The 27,811-nt window shown below is 43.2% G+C and overlaps 1 protein-coding gene across 1 annotated transcript in view; it reads left to right on the forward strand.

The window, feature by feature from the left end:
* LOC129707178 (cadherin-22-like) overlaps positions 1-27,811 on the forward strand; it is a gene marked incomplete at its 5' end in the record, with an annotated part of 810,235 nt that overhangs the window by 654,820 nt on the left and 127,604 nt on the right. The window contains one exon of the mRNA XM_055651984.1: positions 8,243-8,256. Coding sequence (XP_055507959.1) covers positions 8,243-8,256 — 14 coding nt within the window. The remainder of the gene's footprint in view (positions 1-8,242; positions 8,257-27,811) is intronic.

Consider the following 27,811-nt stretch of genomic DNA (forward strand, 5'->3'; position numbering starts at 1 on the left):
TTTTTGTTTTTTTTTCACATTGGATGAGGGGTTTTGAAGGAAGCTCAAAGGAGGAAAAGGGGTTAGGCTTTAGTGGAATGTCCACAGCTCAGATCCCAAGATGTTGATATTTTTAATTTTGAAAAAAAAATGTATTCATAATTAAAATATATATACAAGCAAAAACAGTGCAAAAATCTCTTTGACCATTCTTCATGTCCATATATTCATACTGTCCAGTGTAAGCAACAGTGCACAAAGCACCCTTGCACCTTGACATGGTGGTGCAGCGGTAGAGTTTTTGCCTTACAGCGCCAGAGACTCGAGTACGATCCTGACTACTGGTGCTGTCTGTATGGAGTCTGTTCGTTCTCCCCACACTAGGGACAATTTACGCTTATACCAAGCCAATACCGTATAGTGTATTAGCAGCTGAAATGTAGCTCACATACAATCATCAGGAAGCGGAAATCCTGTAGAAGGCTACGTAGTTTAGAGATTACAGCAAATTCAGCGTGGAACCAGACCCTACGGCTCACCGAGTCAGCACCGACCAATGATGATCCTCACATACTAACACTATCCTCCACACACTAGGGACAATTTTACATTTATACCAAGCCAATTAACCTACAAACTTGTACGTCTTTGGAGTGCGGGAGGAAACCGAAGATCTCGGAGAAAACCCACGCAGGTCACAAAGAGAATGTACAAAGTTCCGTACAGACCGCACCCATTGTCGGGATCGATCCAGGTTCTCTGGCGCTGAAGCAGTGTAAGGGAGCAACTCCACCGCTGCGCCACCATTACCCCTCAACCTCTTCTCTGTTCAGCTTGGACTAGTTGGGTCGAAGGGACTGCTTCCATCCTGTATAACTCATTGACTCTGTGATAATTAGACATGTTATAGCTGAGTCATGATGAATATGCTCTGGATACTTTGTCTGAGCAAAGGTGGTTGGCCATCTCAACACAGCACTTCATTCCCTATCTTCCGAAATTAACTATTGTCCTCTCAGACTGAGACCACAGTGCTTCTTTTTGCTGCAGCTGTTAGAGATTTTTACTCCAATTTGCTACTAGAAGTTTTGACACAATATTTACTATTAGCTGCTTCCTCTCATTAATTTTATAGAAGTTCTGTAACACTTAACAGTGCAAAATAACCCAGACAATTATTTCCAGACCTCACACCCACAGAGAGCATGATTTTGAAACATTATGCTTCTTGCATCTAATTCCACAAAGCTAACTCTCAATGACTCACAGAATGAAACCTATTATTCCAAGACACTTTAGAATAGGATGAATCACTCAATCCAGTTTGCCTTTTAATGTAATCACATTTCTTCTATGAGATTCATTAACCTGATCATAGCCATTGTGGATAAATTCATCCACAACTTTGGCTTGCATTGTGCAACAAAACATCACATTAGGATCCGCAATTGAAAATAGTCTTGTATATGGCATGCACAGCCTAAAGTTGTGGGTCAACTTGTTCTATTTGATCTAATTGTTTGTGCATGTCAGGTTGATTGCATTAGTCGAAACGGGGTGGACCACGTGAAGGTTGCAATCGCCAACCCTAATTGAAAATCTAAACCAGGAATGAAGTGAGTTCTGGAATTGATGAGCAACAATTTGCAGATGTCAAAAACCTGAAATGGAAACAGAAAAATGCTGAAAACATTCAGCAGATCAGAGCAACATCGGTGGAGCACAAGACAGAGTTAACACTTCAGATTGAAGACCTATCAGTGATTAGGCCACTCCCAGCTCAGTCTAAGAGCAGGTTCTATAGTAGCATGGATGGAGGATAAAGAATGATGTGGTAAAAGCACTTTGTATGATTACACATCTACTAAGTTTAGCGATGTCTTCCAGCCAGCATCCTGCGTCACTACAAAGTCGTCTTGTTGAGTCTCATTGTCTTCAAATCGTTCTCATCTAGGACACAGCTAACAATGGCACACATCATCGTCTACACCTCTCTTTCTCTCTCCCCTGACACTCAGTCTGAAGAAGGGTCACAACCCGAAACGTCACCCATTCCTCTATCCAGAGATGCTGCCTGTCCCGCTGAGTTACTCCAGCATTTTGTGTCTATCTTTCATGGTTAACCACATGATTCTTGGAACTCATACTGTTTAGGAGGCCTTTCACTGTTTACTAATGATCAGAGATCAAGTCAAGTCAAGTTTATTCATCACATACACATACGAGATGTGCAGTGAAATGAAAAGTGACAATGCTCGCGGACTTTGTGCAAAAAGACAAACAAACAAACAACCAAACAACCTACAAACAGAATAGAACAGAAACACATATTATTTTACATATTAAATGTTGTGGGCGGAAGGAAAAAGGGAAAAAAACAGCAATTAATAAAATTTTAAAAAGCAGTAGAGTGGTACAGTAAAGTTAGTCCGTGGTGAGATAGGAGTTTACAGTCCGAATGGCCTCTGGGAAGAAACTCCTTCTCAACCTCTCCGTTCTCACAGCATGGCAACGGAGGGGTTTGCCTGAACGTAGCAGCTGGAACAGTCCATTGCAGGGGTGGACCACCTTCACGTGGTCCTGATGTATAGTTCCTGCAGAGGGGCGAGTGAAGTTCCCATAGTGCGTTCGGCCGAACACACTATTCTCTGCATAGCCTTCTTGTCCCGGGCAGAGCAATTCCCAAACCAGATTGTAATATTTCCGGCAAGATGCTTTTCACAGCCGCTGAGTAGAAGCACTGGAGGATCCTCGGAGACACTCTGAATTTCCTCAATTGCCTGAGGTGGTAAAGGCGCTGCCTTGCCTTACTTACGAGTGCTGCGGCGTGTGATGTCCATGTCATATCCCCAGAGATGTGGACTCCCAGATATTTAAACAAAGTTAACAAAGTTTAGTTTAGCTTAGTTATACAGAATGGAAACAGGCCCTTCAACCCACTGAGACCACGCCGACCAGCGATCACCCGTATACACTAGGAACAATTTACAGAAACTAATTTACCTGGAAACCTGCACATCTTTGGGAGTATGGAGAAAACCCACGCAGTCAGAAGGAGAAAATATAAACTCCGTACAGACATCCCGCGGTCAGGATTGAACCTGGGCTTCTAGCGCTGTAAGGCAGCAACTCTACCGCTGCACCGCTGTGCTGCCCTAACGAAAAATATATCAAAACATATTTTTTAAATGAAGCAGCAAATTTATTACTTTTAATTAGTTAAAAAACATAAACGTGCCATGAAATAAAGACCAATAAGTAGAGTATAATAAGTAAAACCCTTGGCTGGTGTCATGGTGAGGCAGTGGTAGAGCTACTGCCTTACAGCGCCAAAGACCCGGGTTTGATCCTGATTACATAGAAACATAGAAACATAGAAATTAGGTGCAGGAGTAGGCCATTCGGCCCTTCGAGCCTGCACCGCCATTCAATATGATCATGGCTGATCATCCAACTCAGTATCCCGTACCTGCCTTCTCTCCATACCCCCTGATCCCCTTAGCCACAAGGGCCACATCTAACTCCCTCTTAAATATATATTACGGGTGCTGTCTGTACAGAGTTTGTACGTTCTCCCCGTGACCTGCATGGGTTTTCCCCAAGATCTTCAGTTTCCTCCCACACTCTAAAGACGACCAAGTTTGTAGGTTGATTGGCTTGGTATAAATGTAAATTGTCCCTTAATGTATGTAGGATAGTATTGGTGTGAGAGGATTACTGGTCGGTGCAGACTTGGTGGGCCAAAGGGCCTGTTTCCGCGCTGTATCTCTAAACTAAACTAAACTAAATTACATCAACTACATGACTGTCCTTTGCAACCTCAGCGTTTGATATCACACAGAAGTTCCCTCTCTTGTGCCCATCCCTTGGGCTGCAGTGCATCGTCCAGAAGGCTCAAATTCTGGGAAGAGAGACTAAAGAAATCTCCGGGAGACATTCACACGGCAATCGATCCCTCCGAGAAACTCCCACCAGGTTCCGGCCAACCGTGGACAACCCGGCACAGTCTCAACAGACTGCGGACAGGCGTGGGGAGCAGCAAATCGAACGTGCTGAAGTGGTGACTTACTGAAGACTGCCAGTGTGGACGGGGCCTCCAGACTATGGAACACCTCCTGAGCCGTGACATGCTGCATGACACATGCACTGGAAAGGACCTTGCAGAGGCCAACGGCGCGGCTAAATAATTTGCTCGCTATTGGCAAACAGTTGTGTGATGACACAAAATAATAATCAACTGAAAGTGGCGATGGTGGATGTGTCAGCTTTAGCTGGTGTAAGGCTGCAGAAACAGATGTACACCATATCCAGACCCTCAGCTCAGTACGTTGTAGAACATCCGCATGCTCAATAGTGAGGTCGGACTTGCACAGAACAGACTGCAGGACCATTCCAGATTCCCCCACTACAGAGGTGATGGAGTTATTGCTGCCTGTGGTTCTCCACTGACTGGCTTTCAACATGCTCCAGCTCATTGGAATGGCAAATCACAGGAGCAGGTTTTAGTTTTTAATTTTAGAGATGCAGCGTGGAAACAGACCCATCGGCCCATCCAGTCCGCAATGGCCATCGATCCCCGCAAACTAACACCATCCTACACATACTAGGGACAATTTACACATACACCAAGCCAATTAAGCTACAAACCTGTACGCCTTTGGAGTGTGGGACGAAACCGAAGATCTTGGAGAAAACCCAGGCAGGTGACAGGGAGAATCCGTACAGACAGCACCCATAGTCAGGATCGAAACCGGGTCTTTGGCGTTGTAATGCAGCAACTCTACCGCTGTGCCACTGTGTCATCCCTGCAGATGCCACCGACAATGTGCAGGTTAGTCGTAGAGTGACAATTGATTCATGTAGAGGGTGCCTAACATCTCCATCTGACGGATGCTGTGCCACTGGAGGTGTGTATCCTGAGAAAACTGAGAGCTTGCTTTCCAGTGGAATGACCACAGGGTCAATTCCGATGAAAGAAGCCACATATGCTCGACCACGTCTTTGGAGTGTGGGAGGAAACCGGAGATCCTGGAGAAAACCCCACGCAGGTCACGGGGAGAATGTACAAACTACCTTTAGACAGCACCCATAGTCAGGATTGAACCCGAGTATCTGGCGCTGTCAGGCAGCAGCTCTACTGCTATGTTCTGGAAGGAACTGCAGATGCTGGAGAATCGAAGGTAGACAAAATTGCTGGAGAAACTCAGCGGGTGCGGCAGCATCTATGGAGCGAAGGAAATAGGCAACGTTTCGGACTGAAGAATGGTTTCGGCCTATTTCCTTCGCTCCATAGATGCTGCCGCACCCGCTGAGTTTCTTTAGCTCTACCGCTATGTCAGTGTGCCACCTCTCTCTGGCATTGGTCGCTCCCTGGCATTAACTCAGATGCTGGCCACATCTTGAGGACACATCTGTACAAAACTTTGGTCAGGCCACTTCAGGATTATTGTGCGCAGTTTTGGTTGACTCAGCACTTCTTTCAAACGCAGAAGGAAGTGAACCCTCAATGTCAGCAAAAAACAATGATGCACAGAATGTGCTCGTAACTCAGGGGAAAAAAAAGCGCTCATGATATGTCTGAGGAAAGCTCACGAGTAAAGTGAATGCCATGCATAATAAGACCTTAAGTTGCCAAAATAAGCTTTCTCTTCCTGATATGCTTATCATTAACATTTAGGATACTCGTAACACAACAGCTGCAATGCTTTCCTTCTGTCAGGGTTTCGACAATGTAAATTTAAGAGGCTTAAAATTTAGCACTTTCAGAAGAGATCTTTGCAGAATTGTGTCTGTGTCAGCATATGACTGGATTTGAATGGCCATGTTTGATGTTCATTAAGCTGCCACATTCAAATAAATATACTGTATAAAGTCTATAAAAAGGTTTATGCATTTCCAACTCCATTTTAACACTCCCTTGGTAGCTATTCTGAACTCATGATGCTTCACCAAAAAATCCTCCCAGATCTCAGACTCAGCAATGGGTTCATTTCAGTGCCAATATCCAGGCTTGAGTACTCTGATTTTCCCTAATCACAGCTGTAATCATCTTTTTTTAGTCGCGATTGCCATTAACTGGTTTGGTATCTTTTAGCTTTGAAAGTGAGCAAATCTTCATCAACTGTAACTTTGAGATGTGATAAAAAGGAACTGCAGATGCTGGTTTATACCAAAGTTAGACACAAAATGCTGGAGTAACTCAGCGGGCCAGGCAGCATCGGTGGAGAAAATGTGTAGGAAAGAACTGCAGATGCTGGTTTAAATCGTAGATAGACACAAAATGCTAGAGTAACTCTGCGGGACAGGCGGCATCTCTGGAGAGGGAGGAATGAGAAAATGGATGGGTGACATTTCATGTCGGTACCCTTCTTCAAACTGAACTTTGATGCTAGTCGTGGCATTATCCAAATCTTAAGGCATAAAATCTTTGAGCGGGAACTAAGATAGGTGCGCAGGTTTAATGGGTCAATTCCACAGAGACTAAAGTTTCTTAATATTTCCAAAAGAGTTGACATTAACTTAATGAATTGCTGCTCAATTACTCATAACCACCAAGTTGCCTTGAAAGAATGAATATGAACAAATGAACCAATGAATGAATGGATGAATGTATGAATGTATGATTGAATGAATGAATGAATGAATGAATGATTGAATGATTGAATGATGAATGAATGAATGAATGAATGATTGAATGATGATGAATGAATGGATGATGAATGAATGAATGAATGAATGATTGAATGAATGGATGATGAATGAATGATTGATACTTCATTATCATATGTGACATGTCACAGTGAAATTCTTTGTTTTGCGTACCATACACAAGGTATGCAAAGAGTCGCTACGTGTAGGGCATCGACAAAGTTACTAAGTACCTTCCCCTGAGTTAGTCTCACTTGCCTGCACCTACCTGCACCACATTTCTCCAAACCTTTCCTATCCATGTCCCTGTTGCAGGTACTGTCCACTTCCTCTGGCAGCTCAGCCCAACAGTTATTTATCCATCTCCATTTAAATACTTCTAATAATCCAGCTTCCACCACCTGCCAAACCGGGGCATTGCAAGGATTCACCACTCTCTGGAAGAAGAATTTTCTATATGCCTCAGTTTTTAAATGACCACCTCCCTTATTCAATATTGGTTGATTGATCGATATTTTATCATCACATGTGACATGTCACGGTGAAATTCTTTTTTTTTTTGCTTCTCATTCACAAGGTATGCAAAGAGTCGCCACGCATAGGATGCAGACAAAGTTACAAAGTTTTTATTATAGTCCCCAATTGTCGCTATTTGTTCTCGATGCCCCCCCCCCCCCCCCACATCAGGTCCCACTTTGTTCTTGACAGCGTGTCCTCGTCTGACCTCCGGCACTCACCGCACGTGGGCCCATCGGCGACAGATAGCACAATGGGCTAAGAGTTCGGCTGGCGACCAGAAGGTAGCCGGTTCAAATCCCGCTTGGAGTGCATACTGTCGTTGTGTCCTTGGGCAAGACACTTCACCCACCTTTGCCTGTAATGGAATGTACGGCGGCAGGCGCGGGCACACCGCGACGCCCTGTGTCTCCCTTTCAAGGGAGATGCTAAAAATGCATTTCGTTGTCTCTGTACTGTACACTGACAATGACAATAAATTGAATCATTTCATTTTTTTTTTTCATCTGTCCTCCGGCTTCCACCAAGACCCACCTAATGGTGAGATGCCGGTTTAATCCGAAGATAGACACAAAAAGCTGGAGTAACACAGCGGGACAGGTAGCATCTCTGGAGAGACCGAATGGGTGATGTTTCAGGTCTGAAGAAGGGTCTCGACCCCAAATGCCACCCATTCCTTCTCTCCAGAGATGCTGCCTATCCTGCTGAGTTACACCAGCTTTTTGTGTCTATCTTCTCAAAAGTTTAATTTCCAGGGTGGAAATTGGTAGATGAAATGTAAGCATTTACTTAGATAGGGCTAGAGTATAAAAGGGTGTAATGCGGAGGCTTTACGGTACTGGTTAGACCACATTTGGAATATTGTGAGCAGTTTTAGGCCTCATAACTGAGATAAGATGTGTTGTCATTGGAGAGTCCAGGGGAAGTTTACTGGAATGATCCTGGTGATGATTGGGTTAACATGTGTGGATTGTATGATTGCATTGAGCGTGTACTCGCTAGAGTTTAGAAAGATGATGAGAGATCTCATTGAATCCTAACAAATAATGAAAGGCCTAGATAGAGTGGATGTGAGAGGATGTTTCCAGTAGTAGGGGAGTCTCAAACCAAAGGGTACAGCCTCAGAAGAAAAAGACGTACCTTTGCAGGAGATGCAACACCTGTTCTAAACCTCCTCCCTCTATTAGGTCCAGGGAATCCAACAGTCCTTTTAGGTGAGGCAGAGGTTGACTTGCACCATCTCCAGCCTCATCTACTGTATCTGCTGTTCCAGGTGTGGACTCTTATATATCGGCGAGACCAAGCACAGACCATGGGATCGTTTGGCTGGACACCTCCACCCAATCCACCAAGGCCTATGTGATCTACCGGTTGCCAAACACTTTAACTCCCACTACCAATCCAACACAGTCATTTGTGCCCTGGGCCTCCTCCGAGGAACAGCACCTCATATTTCACTTAGGCAGTTTATAACCCAGTGGTATGAATATTGATTTCTCTAAATTCATGTAACCCCTGCATCCCCTCTCTCTCCGTCCCTCTCCCACCCAAGTCGTCATATTAGTTTCACTGTTGTCCTGCAGATGCTGGTTTAAATCGAAGGTAGACACAAAATGCTGGAGTAACTCAGCGGAACAAGCAGCATCTCCGGAAAGAAGGGGTGGGTGCCTGTCCCGCTGAGTTACTCCAACATTTTGTGTCTATCCATTGAGTTTCACTGTCTGTATAACTTGTTATCACCTAGCCCGCTGCCAACAATGGACCACCTTTCCTTGTTCATCGTTACTTTTTGCATATCTTTCATATCTTTCTATATCTTTTTATATCACCGTCTATACATCTCTCTTCCCTTTCCCCTGACTCCCAGTCTGAAGAAGGGTCTCGACCCGAAAAGTCACCTATTCTTTTTCTCTAGATATGCTGCCTGACCCGCTGAGTTACTCCAATTTTTTGTGACCATCTTCGGGATAAACCAACATTTGCAGTTCCTTCCTACACATGTAAAATAATATTGATGTCTATGCAATAACTGACTAATTTCTAGAGTTCAGTTATAGTATAGTAAATTGCATTAAAGCTGTTTTAAGGACGGCAAGTATGGCCTTGTCCATCTTGATAATTGTATTGTGCGTCCCTCATGGCTACTGATCGAGGTCCCAACAGTTCCCAAGTTCCAGTTTCCAGCCCTTTATAGCATTGCGACTATGCTGTCTCCTTGCAGTTTGGGGGAATGATCTCTGATCATCAGCAACTATTAAAGATACAGAGAAGGCACATAACATTTCCTCAGGGTAAAAGCATCCAGGCTCTAGGCTAATCCTGATTATTTTATTTAAAAAACTGCGTTTTTAAATACTGGGTTTTTTTTCTCTTATATATATATTTTTTTCTTATATATATTTGCATAAGCAAATAACACATGTAACATAGAAACATAGAAACATAGAAAATAGGTGCAGGAGTAGGCCATTCGGCCCTTCGAGCCTGCACTGCCATTCAATATGATCATGGCTGATCATCCAACACAGTATCCTGTTCCTGCCTTCTCTCCATACCCCCTGATCCCTTTAGCCACAAGGGCCACATCTAACTCCCTCTTAAATATAGCCAATGAACTGGCCTCAACTACCTTCTGTGGCAGAGAGTTCCAGATATTCACCACTCTCTGTGTGAAACGTTCCCTTTCCCCTGACTCTCAGTCTGAAGAAGGGTCTCGAAGTGAAACGTCACCTGTTCCTATTCTCCAAATATAGACACAAAAACCTGAAGTAACTCAGTGGGTCAGACGGCACGTCTGACCCACTGAGTTACTCCAGCTTTTTTGTGTCTATATTTGGTTTAAACCAGCAGTTTCTGCAGTTCCTTTCTATACATGTAACTATAGTATTCTGAAACTGGCGGGTAAACTGATCATCAGTATAACAACACCTTGAGGCAGTGCCTTGAAGTACTGCTGAGGGAGGTATCATAAACATCTGTGCAGAGTTCGATTTATGCCACTTGTCCAAGATTTCATTGAAAGAGTGACTTTCTGTGTAATTTCTTCAATAGCGTACTCCAGTTAGCCAGCTCCCTTTGCGACAGTCCCAGTGCCCTGCCAAATGCTCCCATTTCAAGTACATATCCTATTTTCAGCTCAACTATAGTTACAAAGCCTCTGTCAAGGAAAGGGATACTTCCATCAGTTCTGTCAAAACCCCAGATCATTTTGGGCAGCTCAATTAACTATCCCTCAACCTTCTGTTTAGTGAGCAATCCCTGCTTGTCTCTCCACCATCAATCCATCAAGGTTTCTCTACACAAACCTTAATAGATGACAAAAAAAAGAGCTCCCAGGTTTTCTGTTCTTCTTCCCAACTTCTGTATCTGTCTCTGTCGGCTTGCAGGTATGTGTTTCTTAGGGCCAATGGAATCAAGGGATATGGGGACGGGGTACTGATTTTGGATGATCAACCATGATCATATTGAATGGCGGTGCTGGCTCGATGGGCCAAATGGCCGACTCCTGCAACTATTTTCTGTATCTATGATTGTTTTATATTGACAACCTGCAATCCCATTACTAGACAGGATTGTGTTCCATAGCAGGATGACATAATGGGCTGAAATGCCTTAAAAATCTGTCAGTTGGACTCTCATGATTTGAGTTCTGATACAACTTCATTTAATTGTTTTTCCTTTATATAAGTGATATTAGAGACCTCCTCTTTGTAGATTTGAGATTATGAAAGACAGCAAAGCACAGAGGTTGGGCAGCACAGTGGTGCAGCGGTAGAGTTACTGCCTTACAGAGCCTGCGACCTGGGTTTTGATCCTGACTACAGTTGCTTGTCTATATGGAGTTTGTATGTTCTCCCCATGACCTGCGTGGGTTTTCTCTAGGATCTCCAGTTTCCTCCCATGCTCCAAAGACGTACTCCAAAGAAGTTTGTAGGTTAATTGGCTTCATAGAATTGTAAATTGTCCTTAGTGTGGATAGGATAGTGTAATAATGCCCCTGTCTCACTTAGGAAACCTGAACGGAAACCTCTGGAGACTTTGCGCCCCACCCAAGGTTTCCGTGCGGTTCCCGGATGTTGCAGGTGGTTGCTGGAGGTTGCAGGTAGTGGAAGCAGGTAGGGAGACTGGCAAAAAAGGGTAGGAGACAGCAAGGGCTAGCAAAATTGGGAGAATTCAATGTTCTGAATTCAATGTGCCTGCGGCCGGATGGCATGAACATTGAATTCTCCCAATTTTGCTCGCCCTTGCTGTCTCCTCCCCTTCCTTAACCCTCGAGCTGTCTCCTCCCATCCCCCCGCCCTCAGGCTTCTCCTCCTCCCCTTTTTCATTCCTTCTCCCTCCCCCCCACCCCCTATCAGTCTGAAGAAGGGTTTCGGCCCAAAACGTTACCTATTTCCTTCGCTCCATAGATGCTGCTGCACCCGCTGAGTTTCTCCAGCATTTTTGTGTACCTTTGATTTTCCAGCATCTGCAGTTCCTTCTTGAACAAGTTAATTTGAAGGGCTGGTTGCTGACCACATGTTGACTTTGTTTTATTTCTGCAATCTACTAATTGGGTCATTTTGACTCAATGAGCAACCTAGGTTTGCATTTACGTTTAGGTTTATTATTGTTTCATGTACCGAGGTACAGTGAAAAGCTTTGTTTGCATACTATCCAAATAGATCAGCTACAACACACATAGATATGATCAATTCAAATTCAAGTACAATACATAGAGCAAAAGGGAAGACGCAGTTCTCAGCACTGTAACAGATCATAGTGTATCAGTTCCTTAGACAAAGCCCAATGTACTCATTGGGGTAGAGGTGCCCTAGCTTATGGAAAGACCATTGAGAAGCCTGATAATGAAGATGCTTTTCCTAAGTCAACTAGTGTGTTCTTTCACGTTTCTGTACTTCTGCTGGACAGGAGCAGGGATAAGAAGGAATGACAGGGTGAGACAAGTCTTTGATTATATTGACTGCTTGAATTGTGGACGGGGTCAATGGTGGGAATTCTGGTCCATGTGATGGACTAGGCTACATTTACAACTTTCTGCAATTTCTTGCGACCATTGGCAGAGCTGTTCCCGAACCAAGCTATGATGCAATCCAACGGTATGCTTTCTATGGTGCAGCTGTAGAAGTTTGTAAGAGTCACTGGAGAAATGCAGATTTCCTCAGTCTCCTCAAGAGGTAAAGGCGTGTAGACCTTAGACTTCAGATATACAATGAGGAAACAGGCCATTCGGCCCACAAAGTCCGCGCCGACCAGCGATCACCTCGTACACTGGCACTTGCCTAGACACTAGAGACAATTTACAATTTACATCAACCAATTAACCTACAAGCCTGACATCTGACCATCTGTGGACTTAGACTTCAACTGAGAGTGGACTTCGCGGTTTATCCATGTTTTCCGGTTGGGGAACGGGGTGAGAGATTGCAGCCTTCACGTGGTCCACCCTGTTTCGACAAATGCAATCAATCTGACGTGCACAAACAAATAGATGTAGTGCTTAGTTGGGCTGTGCATGCCATACGCAACAAGAAGAAGGTTGGGGAACATGCACAGTTTCTTCTTTGGAATACTCTTTCTATATCCTAATCTTGCCACAAGGGGGAATAGATTAAATTATTGACCAAATAATTTTCATGTTACATTATAAGTATTTTTTCATATTTAGACAGTATCTAACCAACTGCATAATTAAAACGAAACTGATATTTGGGTTGCAAGAGATTGGAAAGGGTGGGAAGAATGTGGATGATGAGGGATAAGAAGATGGAACGGAACTGAATGAAGGAAATGGGTGTCTAACTTGTTCAGAACGTTATGACATGTCATACAGCATGGAAACAGATCCTTGGACCCAACGTCCATGCCAACAAAATGTCCATCTATGTTAGTCCATATGTTTGACCCATATCCTCTACACTGTTCCTCTCTATGTCCCTGTGAACATCAGTTTATCCTGGTGATCCACTCTAGATATGATGTGTGTAAAGAATGCCAATAATGCTAACATTTCTGGAAAAGTGTACCTTATGGTCAAAATGTGTAGGAAAGAACTGTAGATGCTGGTTTACACCGAAGATAGACACAAAAAGCTGGAGTAACTCAGCGGGACTGGCAGCATCTCTGGAGAGAAGGAATGGGTGCCATTTTGGGTCATGAGTCGTGAGATAGGGGAGTGGGAGATATGGGAGGGTAAGGAATGAAACAACAGATCAAAGCAGACAAAGCTCAAGGAAAATGTTGAATTGGTCATTGTTAGGAAGGTGACAAAGAGGCATATAAATTGGCCAAAGGAAGCAGCAAACTGGAGGACTGAGAGAAATTTAGAATTCAACAGAGGAGGACAAATGGGGATATTTAAGAGAGGGAAAAAAGAGTATGAAAGAAAGCTTGCAGAGATTATAAAAACTGACTGTAAAAGCTTCTTTAGATATGTGAAGAGGAAAAGATTAGTGAAAACAAATGTAGGTCCTTTACAATCAGAAACAGGTGAATTTATAATGGGGAAACAAGGAAATGGCTGACCAGTTAAATGAGTACTTTGGTTCTGTCTTCATAAAAGAAGACACAAACAATCTTGCAGAAATACCAGGGGACCGAGGATCTAGTGGGAGGGAGGGACTAAAGGAAATCCGTATTAGTCAGGAAATGGTGTTGGGTAAACTGTTGGGACTGAAGGCAGATAAATCCCAATGGCCTGATGGGCTGCATCCCAGAGTACTCAAGTTCAAGTTCAAGTTCAAGTGAGTTTATTGTCATGTGTCCCTGTATAGGACAATGAAATTCTTGCTTTGCTTCAGCACACAGAACATAGTAGGCATTTACTACAAAACAGATAAGGGTGTCCATATATCATAATATAAATATATACACACATGAATAAATAAACCGATCCTGTCACTGCTTTGCAAATGCGCTGCAATTACATCTTTAATAGTCGACTCAAGCATTTTCCCCACAACCGATGTCAGGCTAATTGGTCTATAGCTAATTGGGCTTTCTCTTTCCCTCCTTTTTTTTTTAAGAAGTGGGGTTACATTAGCTACCCTCCAGTCCACTGGAACTGATACAGAGTGGAGAGAACATTGGAAAATTATCACCATCCACGATTTCAAAGGCCTTGACTATCATGCTTGACTAATCTTCTGAACATTTTGGAGGATGTAACAAGTAGAATGGATAATGGAGAGCCAGTGGTTGTGGACTTTCAAGAAGCCTTTGACAAGGTCCCACACAAGAGATTAGTGTGCAAAATTAGAGCACATGGTATTGGGGGTAAGGTATTGACATGGTTAGAGAACTGGTTGGAAGCCATGAAGCAAAGAATAAGAACCATGAAGCAAAGAATAATGTCTCCTCCCACCCTCCCATCCGCCCTCCCCCGGGTTCCCCCCCCCCCCCTTTTCCTTCCTTCCCTCTCCCCCCCCCCCCCCCCCCCACCCCCCATCAGTCTGAAGAAGGGTTTCGGCCCGAAACGTCGCCTATTTCCTTCGCTCCATAGATGCTGCTGCACCCGCTGAGTTTCTCCAGCAATTTTGTGTATCTTCGATCTTCCAGCATCTGCAGTTCCTTCTTGAACAATAAGAATCAACGGGTCCTTTTCAGAATGGCAGGTAGTGACTAGTGGAATGCTGCATGGCTCAGTGCTGGGACACCAGTTATTTACAATATATATTAATGATTTAGACGAGGGAATTAGATGTAACATCTCCAAGTTTGTGGATGACAGTGGGTGGGTGGCAGTGTGAGCTGTGAGGAGGATGCTGTGAGACTGCAGGGTGACTTGGATAGGTTGGGTGAGTGGGCGGATGCATGCCAGATGCAGAATAATGTGGATAAATGTGAGGTTGTCCACTTTGGTGGAAAGAACTAGAAGACAGATTCTTATCTGCATGGTGTCATAGTAGGAAAAGGGGAAGTGCAACGAGTCCTTGTACATCAGCCACTGAAAGTAAACAAGCAGGTGCAGCAGGCAGTGAAGAAAGCTAATGGCATGTTGGCCTTCATTGCGAGAGGATTTGATTTTAGGAGCAAGGAGGTCCTACTGCAGTTCTATAGGGCCCTGGTGAGACCGCACCCAGGGTATTGTGTGCAGTTTTGGTCTCCTAATTTGAGGAAGGACAGTCTTGCTATTGAGGGAGTGTAGCGTAGGTTCACCGGGTCAATCCACGGATGGCAGGACTGACATATGATGAAAGGATGGGTTGACTGGACTTGTATTCACTGGAATTTAGAAGGATGAGAAGGGATCTTTTTTTTTCAATTCAATTCAACTTTAATGTCATTGCACAAATACGAGTATGGGTACAACAAAATGCAGTTTAGCGTCAGTCTGTAGTATAGTGCAATATAGAAATAAAAATAAAAATACAGAATAATCAAACAATAATCGAACAACGGAGGGACCGGAGAAATCTATCGGCGGGACTCCGAGTTCAGCAATGTGATGGCATTATTGTAGAAGCTGTTCCTCATCCTGCTGGTACGAGACCTGAGGCTCCTGTACCGCCTCCCTGATGGGAGGAGGGCAAACAGTCCATGGTTGGGGTGGGAGGGGTCTTTAATGATCTTCCCGGCCCGTCTCAGACACCGTTTTTGGTGGAGGGCATCCATGGCAGGGAGCGGGGCACCGATGATGTACTGCGCGGTTTTCACCACCCGTTGTAGTGCCTTCCTGTCCGCTACGGTGCAGCTGCTGTACCATACCGTGAAGCAGGTGGTCAGGATGCTTTCGATGGTACAGCGGTAAAAGTTGGTCAGGATCTGGGGGGACAGGTGGGCTTTCTTGAGCCTCCTCGGGAAGTAAAGGTGCTACTGCGACTTTTTGATCAGCTTGGAGGTGTTGAGGGACCAGGACAGATCCTTCGAGATGTGTATCCCGAGGAATTTGTAGTTGGAGACGCGCTCCACCTCAGTCCCGTTTATATGGATGGGGGTATGTCTGCCCCCTCTGATCTTCCTGAAGTCAACAATAATTTCCTTCGTCTTCTTGGAGTTGAGGCCGAGGTTATTGTTGGCACACCAGGTTGTCAGGTGCTGGACCTCATCCCTGTAGGCTGACTCGTCGTTGTCACTGATCAGTCCTTATAGAAACATATTAAATTCTTAAGAGATTGGACAGGCTAGATGCAGGAAAAAATGTTCCCCATGATGGGGGAGTCCAGAACCAGTGGTCACAGTATAAGAATAATGGGTAGGCTATTTAGGACTGAGATGAGGAAAAACCTTTTCCGCAGAGAGTTGTGAATCTGTGGAATTCTCTGCCACAGAAGGCAGTGGAGGCAAATTCACTAGATGTTTTCAAGAAAAAGCAAGATATACTGTAGCTCTTAGGACAGAATCAAGGATTATGGGGACAATAGACAATAGACAATAGGTGCAGGAGTAGGCCATTCGGCCCTTCGAGCCAGCACCGCCATTCAATGTGATCACCGCTGATCAACCCTAATCAGTACCCCGTTCCTGCCTTCTCCCCATATCCCCTGACTCTGCTATTTTAACAGCCCTATCTAGCTCTCTCTTGAAAGCATCCAGAGAACCTGCCTCCACCGCCCTGTGAGGCAGAGAATTCCACACTCTCTGTGAGAAAACGTGTTTCCTCGTCTCCATTCTAAATGGCTTTCTCCTTATTCATAAACTGTGGCCCCTGGTTCTGGACTCCCTCAACATCGGGAACATGTTTCCTGCCTTTAGCATGTTCAAACTCTTAACAATCTTATATGTTTCAATGAGATCCCCTCTCATCCTTCTAAACTCCAGAGTGTATAAGCCCAGCTGCTCCATTCTTCTCTCAGCATATGACAGTCCCGCCATCCCGGGAATTAACCTTGTAAACCTACGCTGCACTCCCTCAATAGCAAGAATGTCCTTCCTCAAATTAGGGGACCAAAACTGCACACAATACTCCGGGAGAAAGCAGGAACGGGGTACTGATTTTGGATGATCAGCCATGATCATATGGAATGGTGGTGCTGGCTCGAAGGGCCGAATGGCCTGCTCATCCACCTGTTTTCTATGTTTCTATGTTTCATACATACTATGTTGGCATACAATCAGTAAAATGTAATCAGGAGGACAGTGAACTAGACGGAGAACTAGGGTGGGGGAAAGACGGGGAGAGAGTTACTTGCCGTTGGATAAATCAATGTACATACCACTGGGTTGTCAGCTGCCCAAGTGAAATACGCGGTGCTGGTCCCTGGATTCTATAACACGATGTTCACTAAAAAAATGGAAGGCACAGAATATATCAATAGCAATTATATTTTAAGTACACTTACTACATCAGCATCTAAAGTCCTTAAAATCCATTAGCCTGAAAATGAATACTTGTATTGTGGGAGATAAATGTAAAGATTGCCAGCAGTTTGATAACACTGAAGAGTTAATCCATATTAAATTGTGCATATTATTTTGAGATATATTAATACACTGAATATTTTCAGCAAAACTGCTGTGTAGATGTAAAACTGCACCAGTGTCCTTCAGAACCCTTCAAAAGATGAAAACATTAGAAGGCTTTGAACCTGATGTAATCTGAAAGCTTTGGTGTTATTATTGAATTTTCTAAACCAGAAGTAATTCTGACTTTCTTCTGCTGCTCAACTTTAAGTTTATCTACAATTTGCAATTTTATGGTCAAATGTGCATGGATTATTGTTTCTGTGTATACTTTTCCTAGGCATAAATTAAACGCATAAATCATTCATTTTTGTTAAATGAGTGATCTTCTTTGAGCTGAATAGCCTTGACCTAATATATGGAAACATAGAACATAAAACAAGTACTGCACGGGAACAGGACCTTCAACCCACAATATCTATGTTGAACATGATGCCAATTTAAACTCAGCTCCTCTGCTGACGTGATCCAAATCCTTCAATTTCCTGCAATATCCATGTGCCTATCTAAAAGCTTCTTAAATCCACTATTGTATCTGCCTCCTCCATTACCCTTGGCAGTGCATTCTAGGCACCCACCTTTCGCTGTGTAAAAATATTGCCGACATATATTCTTTAAACTTTGTCACTTCCACCTTAAAGCTATGCCCTCAAGTCGTTGACATTTCTACCCTGAGAAAAAGGTTCTGACTGTCAACCTTATCTATATTTCTCATAATTTAATTTAATTATGTCGGGTCTCCCCTCCTTAATAAAATAATTCTAGTATAGAACCTGTTTTGAAGTACCTTGAACGGATTCCAACATTATTCTACACTTGGTTTAGAGTCATGGTGTTATATAGCATGGAATCAGTGCCTTTGGTCCAATTTGTCCATGGCAACTAAGTTGCCTACCCAAGCTGGTCAATTTGCCTGCATTTGGCCCTTATCCTTCTGTCATTCCTATCCATCTATTTGGGCAAATGTATTTGATCTTTATCATTGTATCCGCCTTTACCATTATCTCTGATAGCACACTCAACATACCCACTTCCCATTGTGTGAAAAAATTGTATCTGACGCTCCCTTTAAATCTTCCTCCTTGCACCTTAAACTAAAGCTCTCTAGTTTTATACTGCCTTGCCCTGGGAAAATGTTTAGTTTAGTTTAATTCAGAGATACAGCACGAAAACAGGGCCTTTGGCACGCCGAGTCCGCACCGCCAGAGATCCCCGCACACTAACACACCAGGGACAATTTTCCATTCATACAATTATACTAAGCCAATTAACCTACAAACCTGTACGTTTTTGGAGTTCGGGAGGAAGCCGAAGAACTCGGAGAAACCCCACGTGGGTACGGGGAGAAGGCACAATCTCCGAGCTGACAGCACCTGGTGTCAGGATTGAACGCAGGTCTCTGGCGCTATAAGGCAGTAGCTTTACCGCTGCACCACCGTGCCACCCTTATGACTGAGAACATTCAGCTCATCAATGCCCCACGTGATTTTATAAACCTCTATTAGGTCACCCCTCTGCTTCCTTTCCTCTAATATATAGCCCCATGTAGCCCCAATCTATCTAGTTTCTCCTTATAAATCAAGCCCTCCTTCCCAGTATCATCCTAATGAATTTTGTCAGCATCCTTTCCACCCTTCATGACATCCTTCTTGTGGCTCAGTAACGCGAACTACGCATAATACTCTGAGAGAGATTTCACCAATATCCCGTCCTGTTATAACAGTACCTCCAACTCAATGCCCTGAGCAAAGAAGGAAAGCATTGCAAATGCCTTCCTCAGTACACTGTACATGTTTCTCTGTGGTTCTCAAGTCTGCAACGCGCTCCCTGCCGTTTACTGCGCAAATTCTGTCCCTGTTTAACTTTCCAAATTGCAACACTTCACACTTGTCAAATTTAAATTCCATCTGCCAGTCCGTGGCCCACTGTCTCCGTTGATCTGGATCCCGCCGTCATTTCAGATAACCTTCTTCACTACACCGCCAATTTTGCTGTGTTTACAAAATTACTCACCAGGCCAACTGTAAGGTGATACTAACCATCAGTATAGATGAGGGACAACATCTGCTGTTGTGAATGGACCTAGCACCGATCCTCATGGCACACTGTTGGTCACAAGCCTCCAATCCAAGAAACAACCCTCCGCTAGCATCCTATGACTCCTGTTCCTAACGCACTTTGTATCCATTCAGCCCTCAATGCGGGACCTTATCAAAGGCCTCTGGATAGAAGGAATGGATGACGTTTCGAGTTGAGACCCTTCTTCAGACTCTACAGATCTATCTACAGATATCTCTGCCAGGGTCACATAATCAGCATAATTAGCAGTCAAACATGCATCATATACAACTGCAATTCCATCTGCACTTCGGAACAAACCTTTGAAAATATTCACGACCTGCATGGATCGATATGCAATTCAAGTATTTATCTAGCTCTGTGTTACAGTTGTGATGGCTTGCTCTCAGTCTATTTATTAAAAGCTAAAGTGTTTGAAGCACAGTGTGATGAGAAACTTCAGAAATGGATGTTGGGTGAAGTACAATCTCCAATTTCTAGAGGACCAGAGGGGGAAAGACTTACCTGTGATGATTTACAGTAAGACTCCAGTTTTCTGTGCAACATAAATTTTAGAGGCAAAATCTGCTGATGTTTTAAATCTATTGGACAGGCCCTTAAGTTAAATGACTGACCCCAGGTTGCTGAAACTGAAAATGCACACAGAGCTCCTTCAAGGGAAAAGATTACCAAGTAGCAATGTTACAACATTTTGAGATTTAAAAAATCAAGTCTTTAATTTATCCCATCAGATGAAGCATAAAAATAAGTTTAATTTGACATCTAATTCACTTTCATATCTTCAGTATTAATAAAGTTATGGCCATTTTCATACTTGGAAATTGGCATCTTGTTCCCTATTGCTTTTTCATTGACTTAACACAAAAGCTGTGATCGGGAACATTTAAAGGCCGATAACTTCCTTAAAATTTAAGAGAACTGAAAGAAATTTTCAGTTATTATAGATTGAAGCATTCTGAAACAAATATGAAACAATCTTACTTAGATTACTTGAAATTAAAGCATATAATTAGTTAATTACCTAACTGTAGCTAATTACAAAATTCAATTACTAGATCTAAACATCTATCCATTTCTTAAGAATAGATTAACATTTGTAAATAGCCTAAGTGTCCAAATAACATTCACACAATAATTCAGAATATAACATAATTTTTAAATCTCATTGTCATGGGTTTATAGGCCAAATGGAAGGAATTTAATTGTTAATACCTGTAAATTAATGGCCATTTAAATCAACGTGCGAGTGGGATTTTCTGGAACGGGACCATTTAGAACGTTCAGATGCGGTGAATGCATGCCCCCATATCTGCAGCAAATACACAGCCGGTTCTTCAGGGGGGAAATCACCGTTTCGCGAAATGTAAAATGTGAATTCTATACATCTTAAGCAACACTTTTATACATAAAAATAAACTACTTTCTTTTACCTGGTCCTGCATAAAATCTGTCCCAGTTGTCGGCATTGACGGCTTCAGAGCTGCTTTTAAAATCATTCCAATGATTAACTAGTCGGGTGAAATTTTTTTTTAAAACACACAGAACGGCCGTAGGAACGATTCTTTAGCAAAATCTTGCACTCCAACAAAATATAATTCAGGACCAGGTTAGGAAAAAAAACCTGTTTTAACCCCGCCCCCCCCTCACGGCCAGTGACAGAATTACAGTGCCGCTGTTTTGTAACATACCTATTCCAAGTGTATGATTTAAAGACTCACGGATGTTTATACCAATGTAAAATAAAAAAATCCTTCAACACCAAATGTGGGCAACTTATCTGGGATGTTTCCACATTCAATCATCCTCACACAAACAGAGAACAGTGCTGAACTACTATCTACCTTTCTGGTGACCCTCGACTATCCTTGATCGGACTTTACTGGTTTTACCTTGCACTAAACATTATTCCCTTATAATGTATCTAGACACTGTAAATGGCTTGACAGTAATCATGTATTGTCCTGCTGCTGAATGGATGGCATGCAACAAAAGCTTTTCACTGTACCTCAGACAGACATAAAATGCTGCGGTTACTCAACGGGACAGGCAGCATCTCTGGAGAGAAGGAATGGGTGATGTTTCGAGTCACAAACTCATAATCTGCACCCCGTACACTGCTAGGGTAGCTTACAGCCCAATGCTATGAACATTGAATTCTTCAATTTTGAGTAACTAACCAACAATGCTTCCCACCCCCATTTATTCCCCCCCTTCTCTTTTCTCCTACTATTCCAATGGCTTTCCCCCCTCCCCCCCCCACCCCCACGTCTCCTTCCACCAATATCCCGCCAAGTTGCTCGACCATTTTACGATAGGATAGAACTTCATTCATTCCAGGAGGGAAATTAATCTGCCAACAGTCATATAACACAAGTGACGAGTGGAAAGGCTTGGGGATGTGCAAAGATTGAGGGCTTGGGCGGAGGAGGGGGGGGGGGAGGGGGGAGGGGGTGGTGGAGTCAGTCAGTCTACCCCATGACAGAAGGGGCAGGAGTTGAAGAGTTTGATAGCCATAGGAAAGAAGGATCTCCTGTGGCGTTCTGTCCTGCATCTTGGTGGAACCTGTCTGTTCCTGAAGGTGCTCCTCAGGTTGTGTCATGGAGGGGGTGTCATGGAGGGGGTGAGCTGCATTGTCCAAGAAGTTCTGCAGTTTCAGGAGCATCCTTCCCTTCCAAAAGACCACCTCCCATAAATCCAACTCTGCCCCCAGGATGGAGCCAGCCTTCCTGATGAGTTTGTTAATCCTATTGGCGTCCGCGGCCTTCGCCCCTGCTGCCCCAGCACACGGCAGCGAAGAACATGCCAGTGACTACTTCTGCAACGTCTATTCGGCAAATAGAAACATAGAAACATAGAAATTAGGTGCAGGAGTAGGCCATTCGGCCCTTCGAGCCTGCACCGCCATTCAATATGATCATGGCTGATCATCCAACTCAGTATCCCCGTACCTGCCTTCTCTCCATACCCTCTGATCCCCTTAGCCACAAGGGCCACATCTAACTCCCTCTTAAATATAGCCAATGAACTGGCCTCGACTACCCTCTGCGGCAGAGAGTTCCAGAGATTCACCATTCTCTGTGTGAAAAAAGTTCTTCTCATCTCGGTTTTAAAGGATTTCCCCTTTATTCTTAAGCTGTGACCCCTTGTCCTGGACTTCCCCAACATCGGGAACAATCTTCCTGCATCTAGCCTGTCCAACCGCTTAAGAATTTTGTAAGTTTCTATAAGATCCCCTCTCAATCTCCTAAATTCTAGAGAGTATAAACCAAGTCTATCCAGTCTTTCTTCATAAGACAGTCCTGACATCCCAGGAATCAGTCAGGACTGGTCCGGACATGAATCAGAACAATAGAATTCTTACTTGTTGTTCTTACTTACAGGCACCTTCAATGTAAAAACATGGGTATATTTAAAAGTATCCTATCCTGTCCAGCAGCTGACAATTGTCATTGTACTCCAGTACCATTTCTGTGTTAGTCTCCATTTTACCTACAAGACTCTGCTGGGACACTGTTGACCACAGCATTAGCCGACAAATTGGTGCATATTAAACTATTTTCACTGTACCACAGTACACGTGACAATAAACTAAACTGAACTGATAAACTACACTGAATCTCTAATGGATTTACAATGGCCTCCAAACCAAAAATGATTAATTTTCTATCCACTTCATGCATGCAGTAAAACTAATAAACAAGAGAAGCGGGCTTGTGTTTCCTATTCGGGAAAATTAAACAAATTAAATTCATTATCTACATTGTAAAGGAGATAGTTTCAAGCTGGAAATTATTACTTGTGGTATTAAATATAAATGAAATATTTAATCAAAATTTAACTTTTACTTCACTTCATGCTTCCATTCCAGATGCTGCAGAATATAATTAATTGATTCATTTTAACTTCACAAGAACTTTTCTGCTAATCTGCAGTTTTTGCAGTTACAAGAATGTATTCAGTCTTTCGGATTGATCCTTGTGTGAATGCTGCTGGCACATCCACAACAAGGGCAATTCAGGATGAAATGTAAAGATTAGAGTACTGGAATTGGGAGGTAGTTTTGCAGACACCAATATAAGGTGTAATTGGAAACTGCCAGATGTGTTCAAGTCCATATGGAGGATGGCGGTGTTCAGCAATATTCATTGATCAAGGTGATTTATTAAGTGCCACCGGAGGCGACTTGCCAAACGGTCAGCTAAACTTCACCATTAAGAACAGGTACCCAGGTCCATCATGGTTTAGTAATAGCTTTATCTGTGATGTGGCGCATTGCCATATAACTCAGCGGTGCCTCAAGTTTAAATTGCCTGTATTGCAGTTGTTTTTCACTCAGTGTTGTTATGAACACTATTTTAATATCCCTGCTGAGTCCGAGAAGCAAATTGTAAAACATATCTCCAGTGCCTTCCTTAATGCTCTTTGCCCCTCCACTGAACATATCCCTCAAGCTCCAGAACTCTTCTCTAAACCTTTCAATTTTTCCAAATGACTCCTACTTTAACATGCTCCTTGAATGATGACCTTGACTCAGCTATTGGTTAATTCCACTAACATCTTACATCGCTTGTTGTCAAATAATTAGTGAGTCTCTGTATAGCACTTCCTTGAAACCCACATCTGTGAGGCTGGACAAGTACAAATAATTGCTGGAGGACAACCACCCTGAGCAGATTTAGTTGCATGCAAAAGTTAACGTTTCAGTGAACGCCTCCGCTCAGCCCGCCTTGGCCTATGTGATTTCCCGGATGCCAAACACATTAACTCCCCCTCCCATTCCCACATTGACCTTTCACTCCTGGGCCTCCTCCATTGCCAGAGTGAGGCCCAGCACAAATTGAAGGAACAGCAACTCATATTTTGCTTGGGCAGTTTACACCTCAGCGGTATGAATATTGATTTCTCTAACTTCAAGTAATCCATGCTTTCCCTCCCTCTCCATCCATCCCCCACTCTAGTTTACCGACTAGATTCACTGTCCTTCTGATTAATTTGTATAAGAAGGAACTGCCTGCAGATGCTGGTCTAGGCCGAAAACTTCTCTAATTCTAACGAAGGTTCTTTGACCTGAAACCTTAACTCTATTTCAATCTTCACTGTTGCTGACTGATCTACCAATTGGCTCCAGCAGTTTCATTCTTCTGGTAGACATAAAAAGCTGGAGTAACTCAGCGGGACAGGCAGCATCTCTGGAGAGAAGGAATGGGTGACCTTTCTCGAGACCCTTCTTCAGAAACATGTTTACATGTCTACAGAAACAAACATGAGGTGAACATTTGAAATATGGCAGACCTAATACAAAACTATGGTGTAGTAGAGTTACTCGTAATAACGTTCAATATTTAGCAAGAAGACAGAGCTAATTTTACAGTTTGGAAGCAAGGGCTCAGATTTAGTGTGATATAAATTCATTCATAAGTGATAGGAGTTAAATTAGGCCATTTGGTCCATCAAGCCTCCTCCGCCATTCAATCATGGCTGATCTATCTTTCCCTTTTAACCCCATTCTCCAGTCTTCTCCCCATAACCTCTGACAACTTGTACTAAGGGTTTGATTGGCCTCTTTCCATATTGTTGGGAAATAAGCAAACATGAGAATTGCAAACGTTTGGGATTCTTCAGCCTAAAGGGCTACGGGCTTAGTACATTGAAAGCTAAGTCTGTTACATATTTGTACACAGGAATCAATGGTTCAATGGTTTACTGGTGCTTTGTTGTCGCACAATAGTTAAATAATTCTCTTACAAACAGTTCATTAAAGCACACCTCCACATTCAGGGACAGCTTCTTCCCAGCTGATATCAGGCAACTGAATCATCCTACCACAACCAGAGAGCAGTGCTGAAGAACTACTGTGTACCTCATTGGTGACCCTCGGACTATCCTTGATCGGACTTTGCAATTTTAGTATTCATTCATGATCTTGCTCTATATGTTATTCCCTTATCATGTATCTATACACTGTAAATGGCTCGATTGTAATCATGTATTGTCTTTCTGCTGACTGGATAGCATGCAACAATAGCTTTTCACTGTACCTCAGTACACATGACAATAAACTGAACTGAATTAGTATCATCATACCGCCCCTGATTAGCAGTTGTGCAGAAATGGTCGACTGAGCCTGCATGCAAGAGGCGTCGTGTTTGGGGCCATTTTCCAAGTCCAGCCCAGGGTCCAGTCGTTAAGACCGGTGCCCGAATCAGGCAAGCCCCAGGCTTTTGTGGGCCTCCAACCATCACCGTTTCTCGGCTGACAACCGATGTCCTATCCTTGCCCGTTCACCTTCGTGCCCCGGGGGAGCCTCCCGCAGCGGATCTCAAGGGCACGGTGGAACAGACTCTGGTCCCTCTTCTCCTGCCGGCCCCTCCCCTTTCCCATCATGTCCATTGTCATCACCGGCTCCATCCTAGAAACATAGAAACATAGAAAATAGGTGCAGGAGGAGGCCATTCGGCCCTTCGAGCAGGCATTGCCATTCATTGCGATCATGGCTGATCGTCCCCAATCAATAACCTGTGCCTGCCTTCTCCCCATATCCCTTGATTCCACTAGCGCCTAGAGCTCTATCTAATTCTCTCTTCAATCCATCCAATGACTTGGCCTCCACTGCCCTCTGTGGCAGGGAATTCCATAAATTCACAACTCTCTGGGTGAATCAGGAATCAGGGTGATGTGGGGATCGGGTAAACAGGGGGAATGGGATACAGCAGTAGTTGTGATCCTATTGAAGGGAGAGTATGCGCAATGGCCTTCCGTAGTCTTCCTCCTTATGTTTGTCGGAAAGCTGAAAAATAACAAATTGCAGATCGGGAAGAGGAATTAGGAAGAATAACGGGAAAGTTTATGCGTTATATGAGAAAATATGAAAATTAATTGAAGCGCAGACTAAACTAAATACAGACAAAAGTAAACTAAACTACACTACAGATGGTAAATAAACGGCATACTGTATGTTGTTATGTGAAGCGGTTATCATGCAAACTAAGATGCGTCTGAGACTGGTTTGGACTGGGAGCTGAATAAACAGGTATCCGAATGCTCTGGGTAAGAGTGGGATGGGAAAAAGGTAGTCATATTAATGATAGATTTCACCACAGCACTAACATGAGGACATGTTGCAGGGGATGTGTGGTCCTGGAGGAAGGAAATGCAGTTGAGCAGGGTTTTCATTATAGACTGCTGAAGTAGGAAAATGAAATATGCTGACAACTTAACAATAATGCAAAAATAACAGGGCGGGTAAGGCATATTTTAAATGATTCAAACATACCGTTGAATGGTTAAAGATAGTTTTATATGTGGGAAGCGAAATCCGATTTGGCCATCGAGTTGTATCATGGTTAGATTATGGTTGATCTATCTTCTCAGCCCCATTCACTCCGTATCCATCGGTATCTTAACCTAATAAAAATCTATCAATCTCTGACATGAACCCTGCAATTAACTCAGCATTCAGAGCATTTTGGGAATCAATTCCTGATTTCCACTTCGTCTGAAGAAGTGCTTTTGAATATTCCTGAACAATATCGCTATGATTTTGAGAAGATGACTTTTGACTTTTGACAGCCAACTGGGAGAAATAATGTATCTCTCTATTGCACACATGTTTGTAGGTAATCCATACCATTTAAGCATGGATGGACACTGGAGTTTCTGCAGTACATCTGAAATGTTTATGAAATCAATAGTTTTGATCCAACCAGACAGATAATAAGTCTGAAGCCCGAAGTAGGGTCTCTCCAGAGATGCTGTCTGTCCCACTGAGTTACTCCAGCTATTTGTGTCTATCTTTGGTGTAAACCAGCATCTGCAGTTCCTTCCAACAGATAGAATTGCGACCAATTTTGATTTCAGAATGAAATTGGGGCTTGTCAGTGATAGAAGTTAAATGACATGGGCTGGCTGCTTTTTTTAAACTATTTAATCATATTTGATACAAACATTATATGTAAGGAAATATACAAATCATATAATATGGTTACATAGTTTAAAAAGCAGCCAGTCCATGTCATTTAACGAAAATAATATTAGGTTGGATTTAGCAGCATAAATGATGAACACATTCCAAAGCAATTTGAAAGAAAGGTTGGCAGGAAACCAGTTAGAGCATTAAAGAAAAGCAATTGTAAATAAAAGGTTGATATGTTCCCAGAAGAATCGAAAATGACAGGTATTACTCGTGCTG

This window comes from Leucoraja erinacea, chromosome 21 (genome assembly GCF_028641065.1).
Source record: "Leucoraja erinacea ecotype New England chromosome 21, Leri_hhj_1, whole genome shotgun sequence".
In the NCBI taxonomy this organism is placed as follows: Eukaryota; Metazoa; Chordata; class Chondrichthyes; order Rajiformes; family Rajidae; genus Leucoraja; species Leucoraja erinaceus.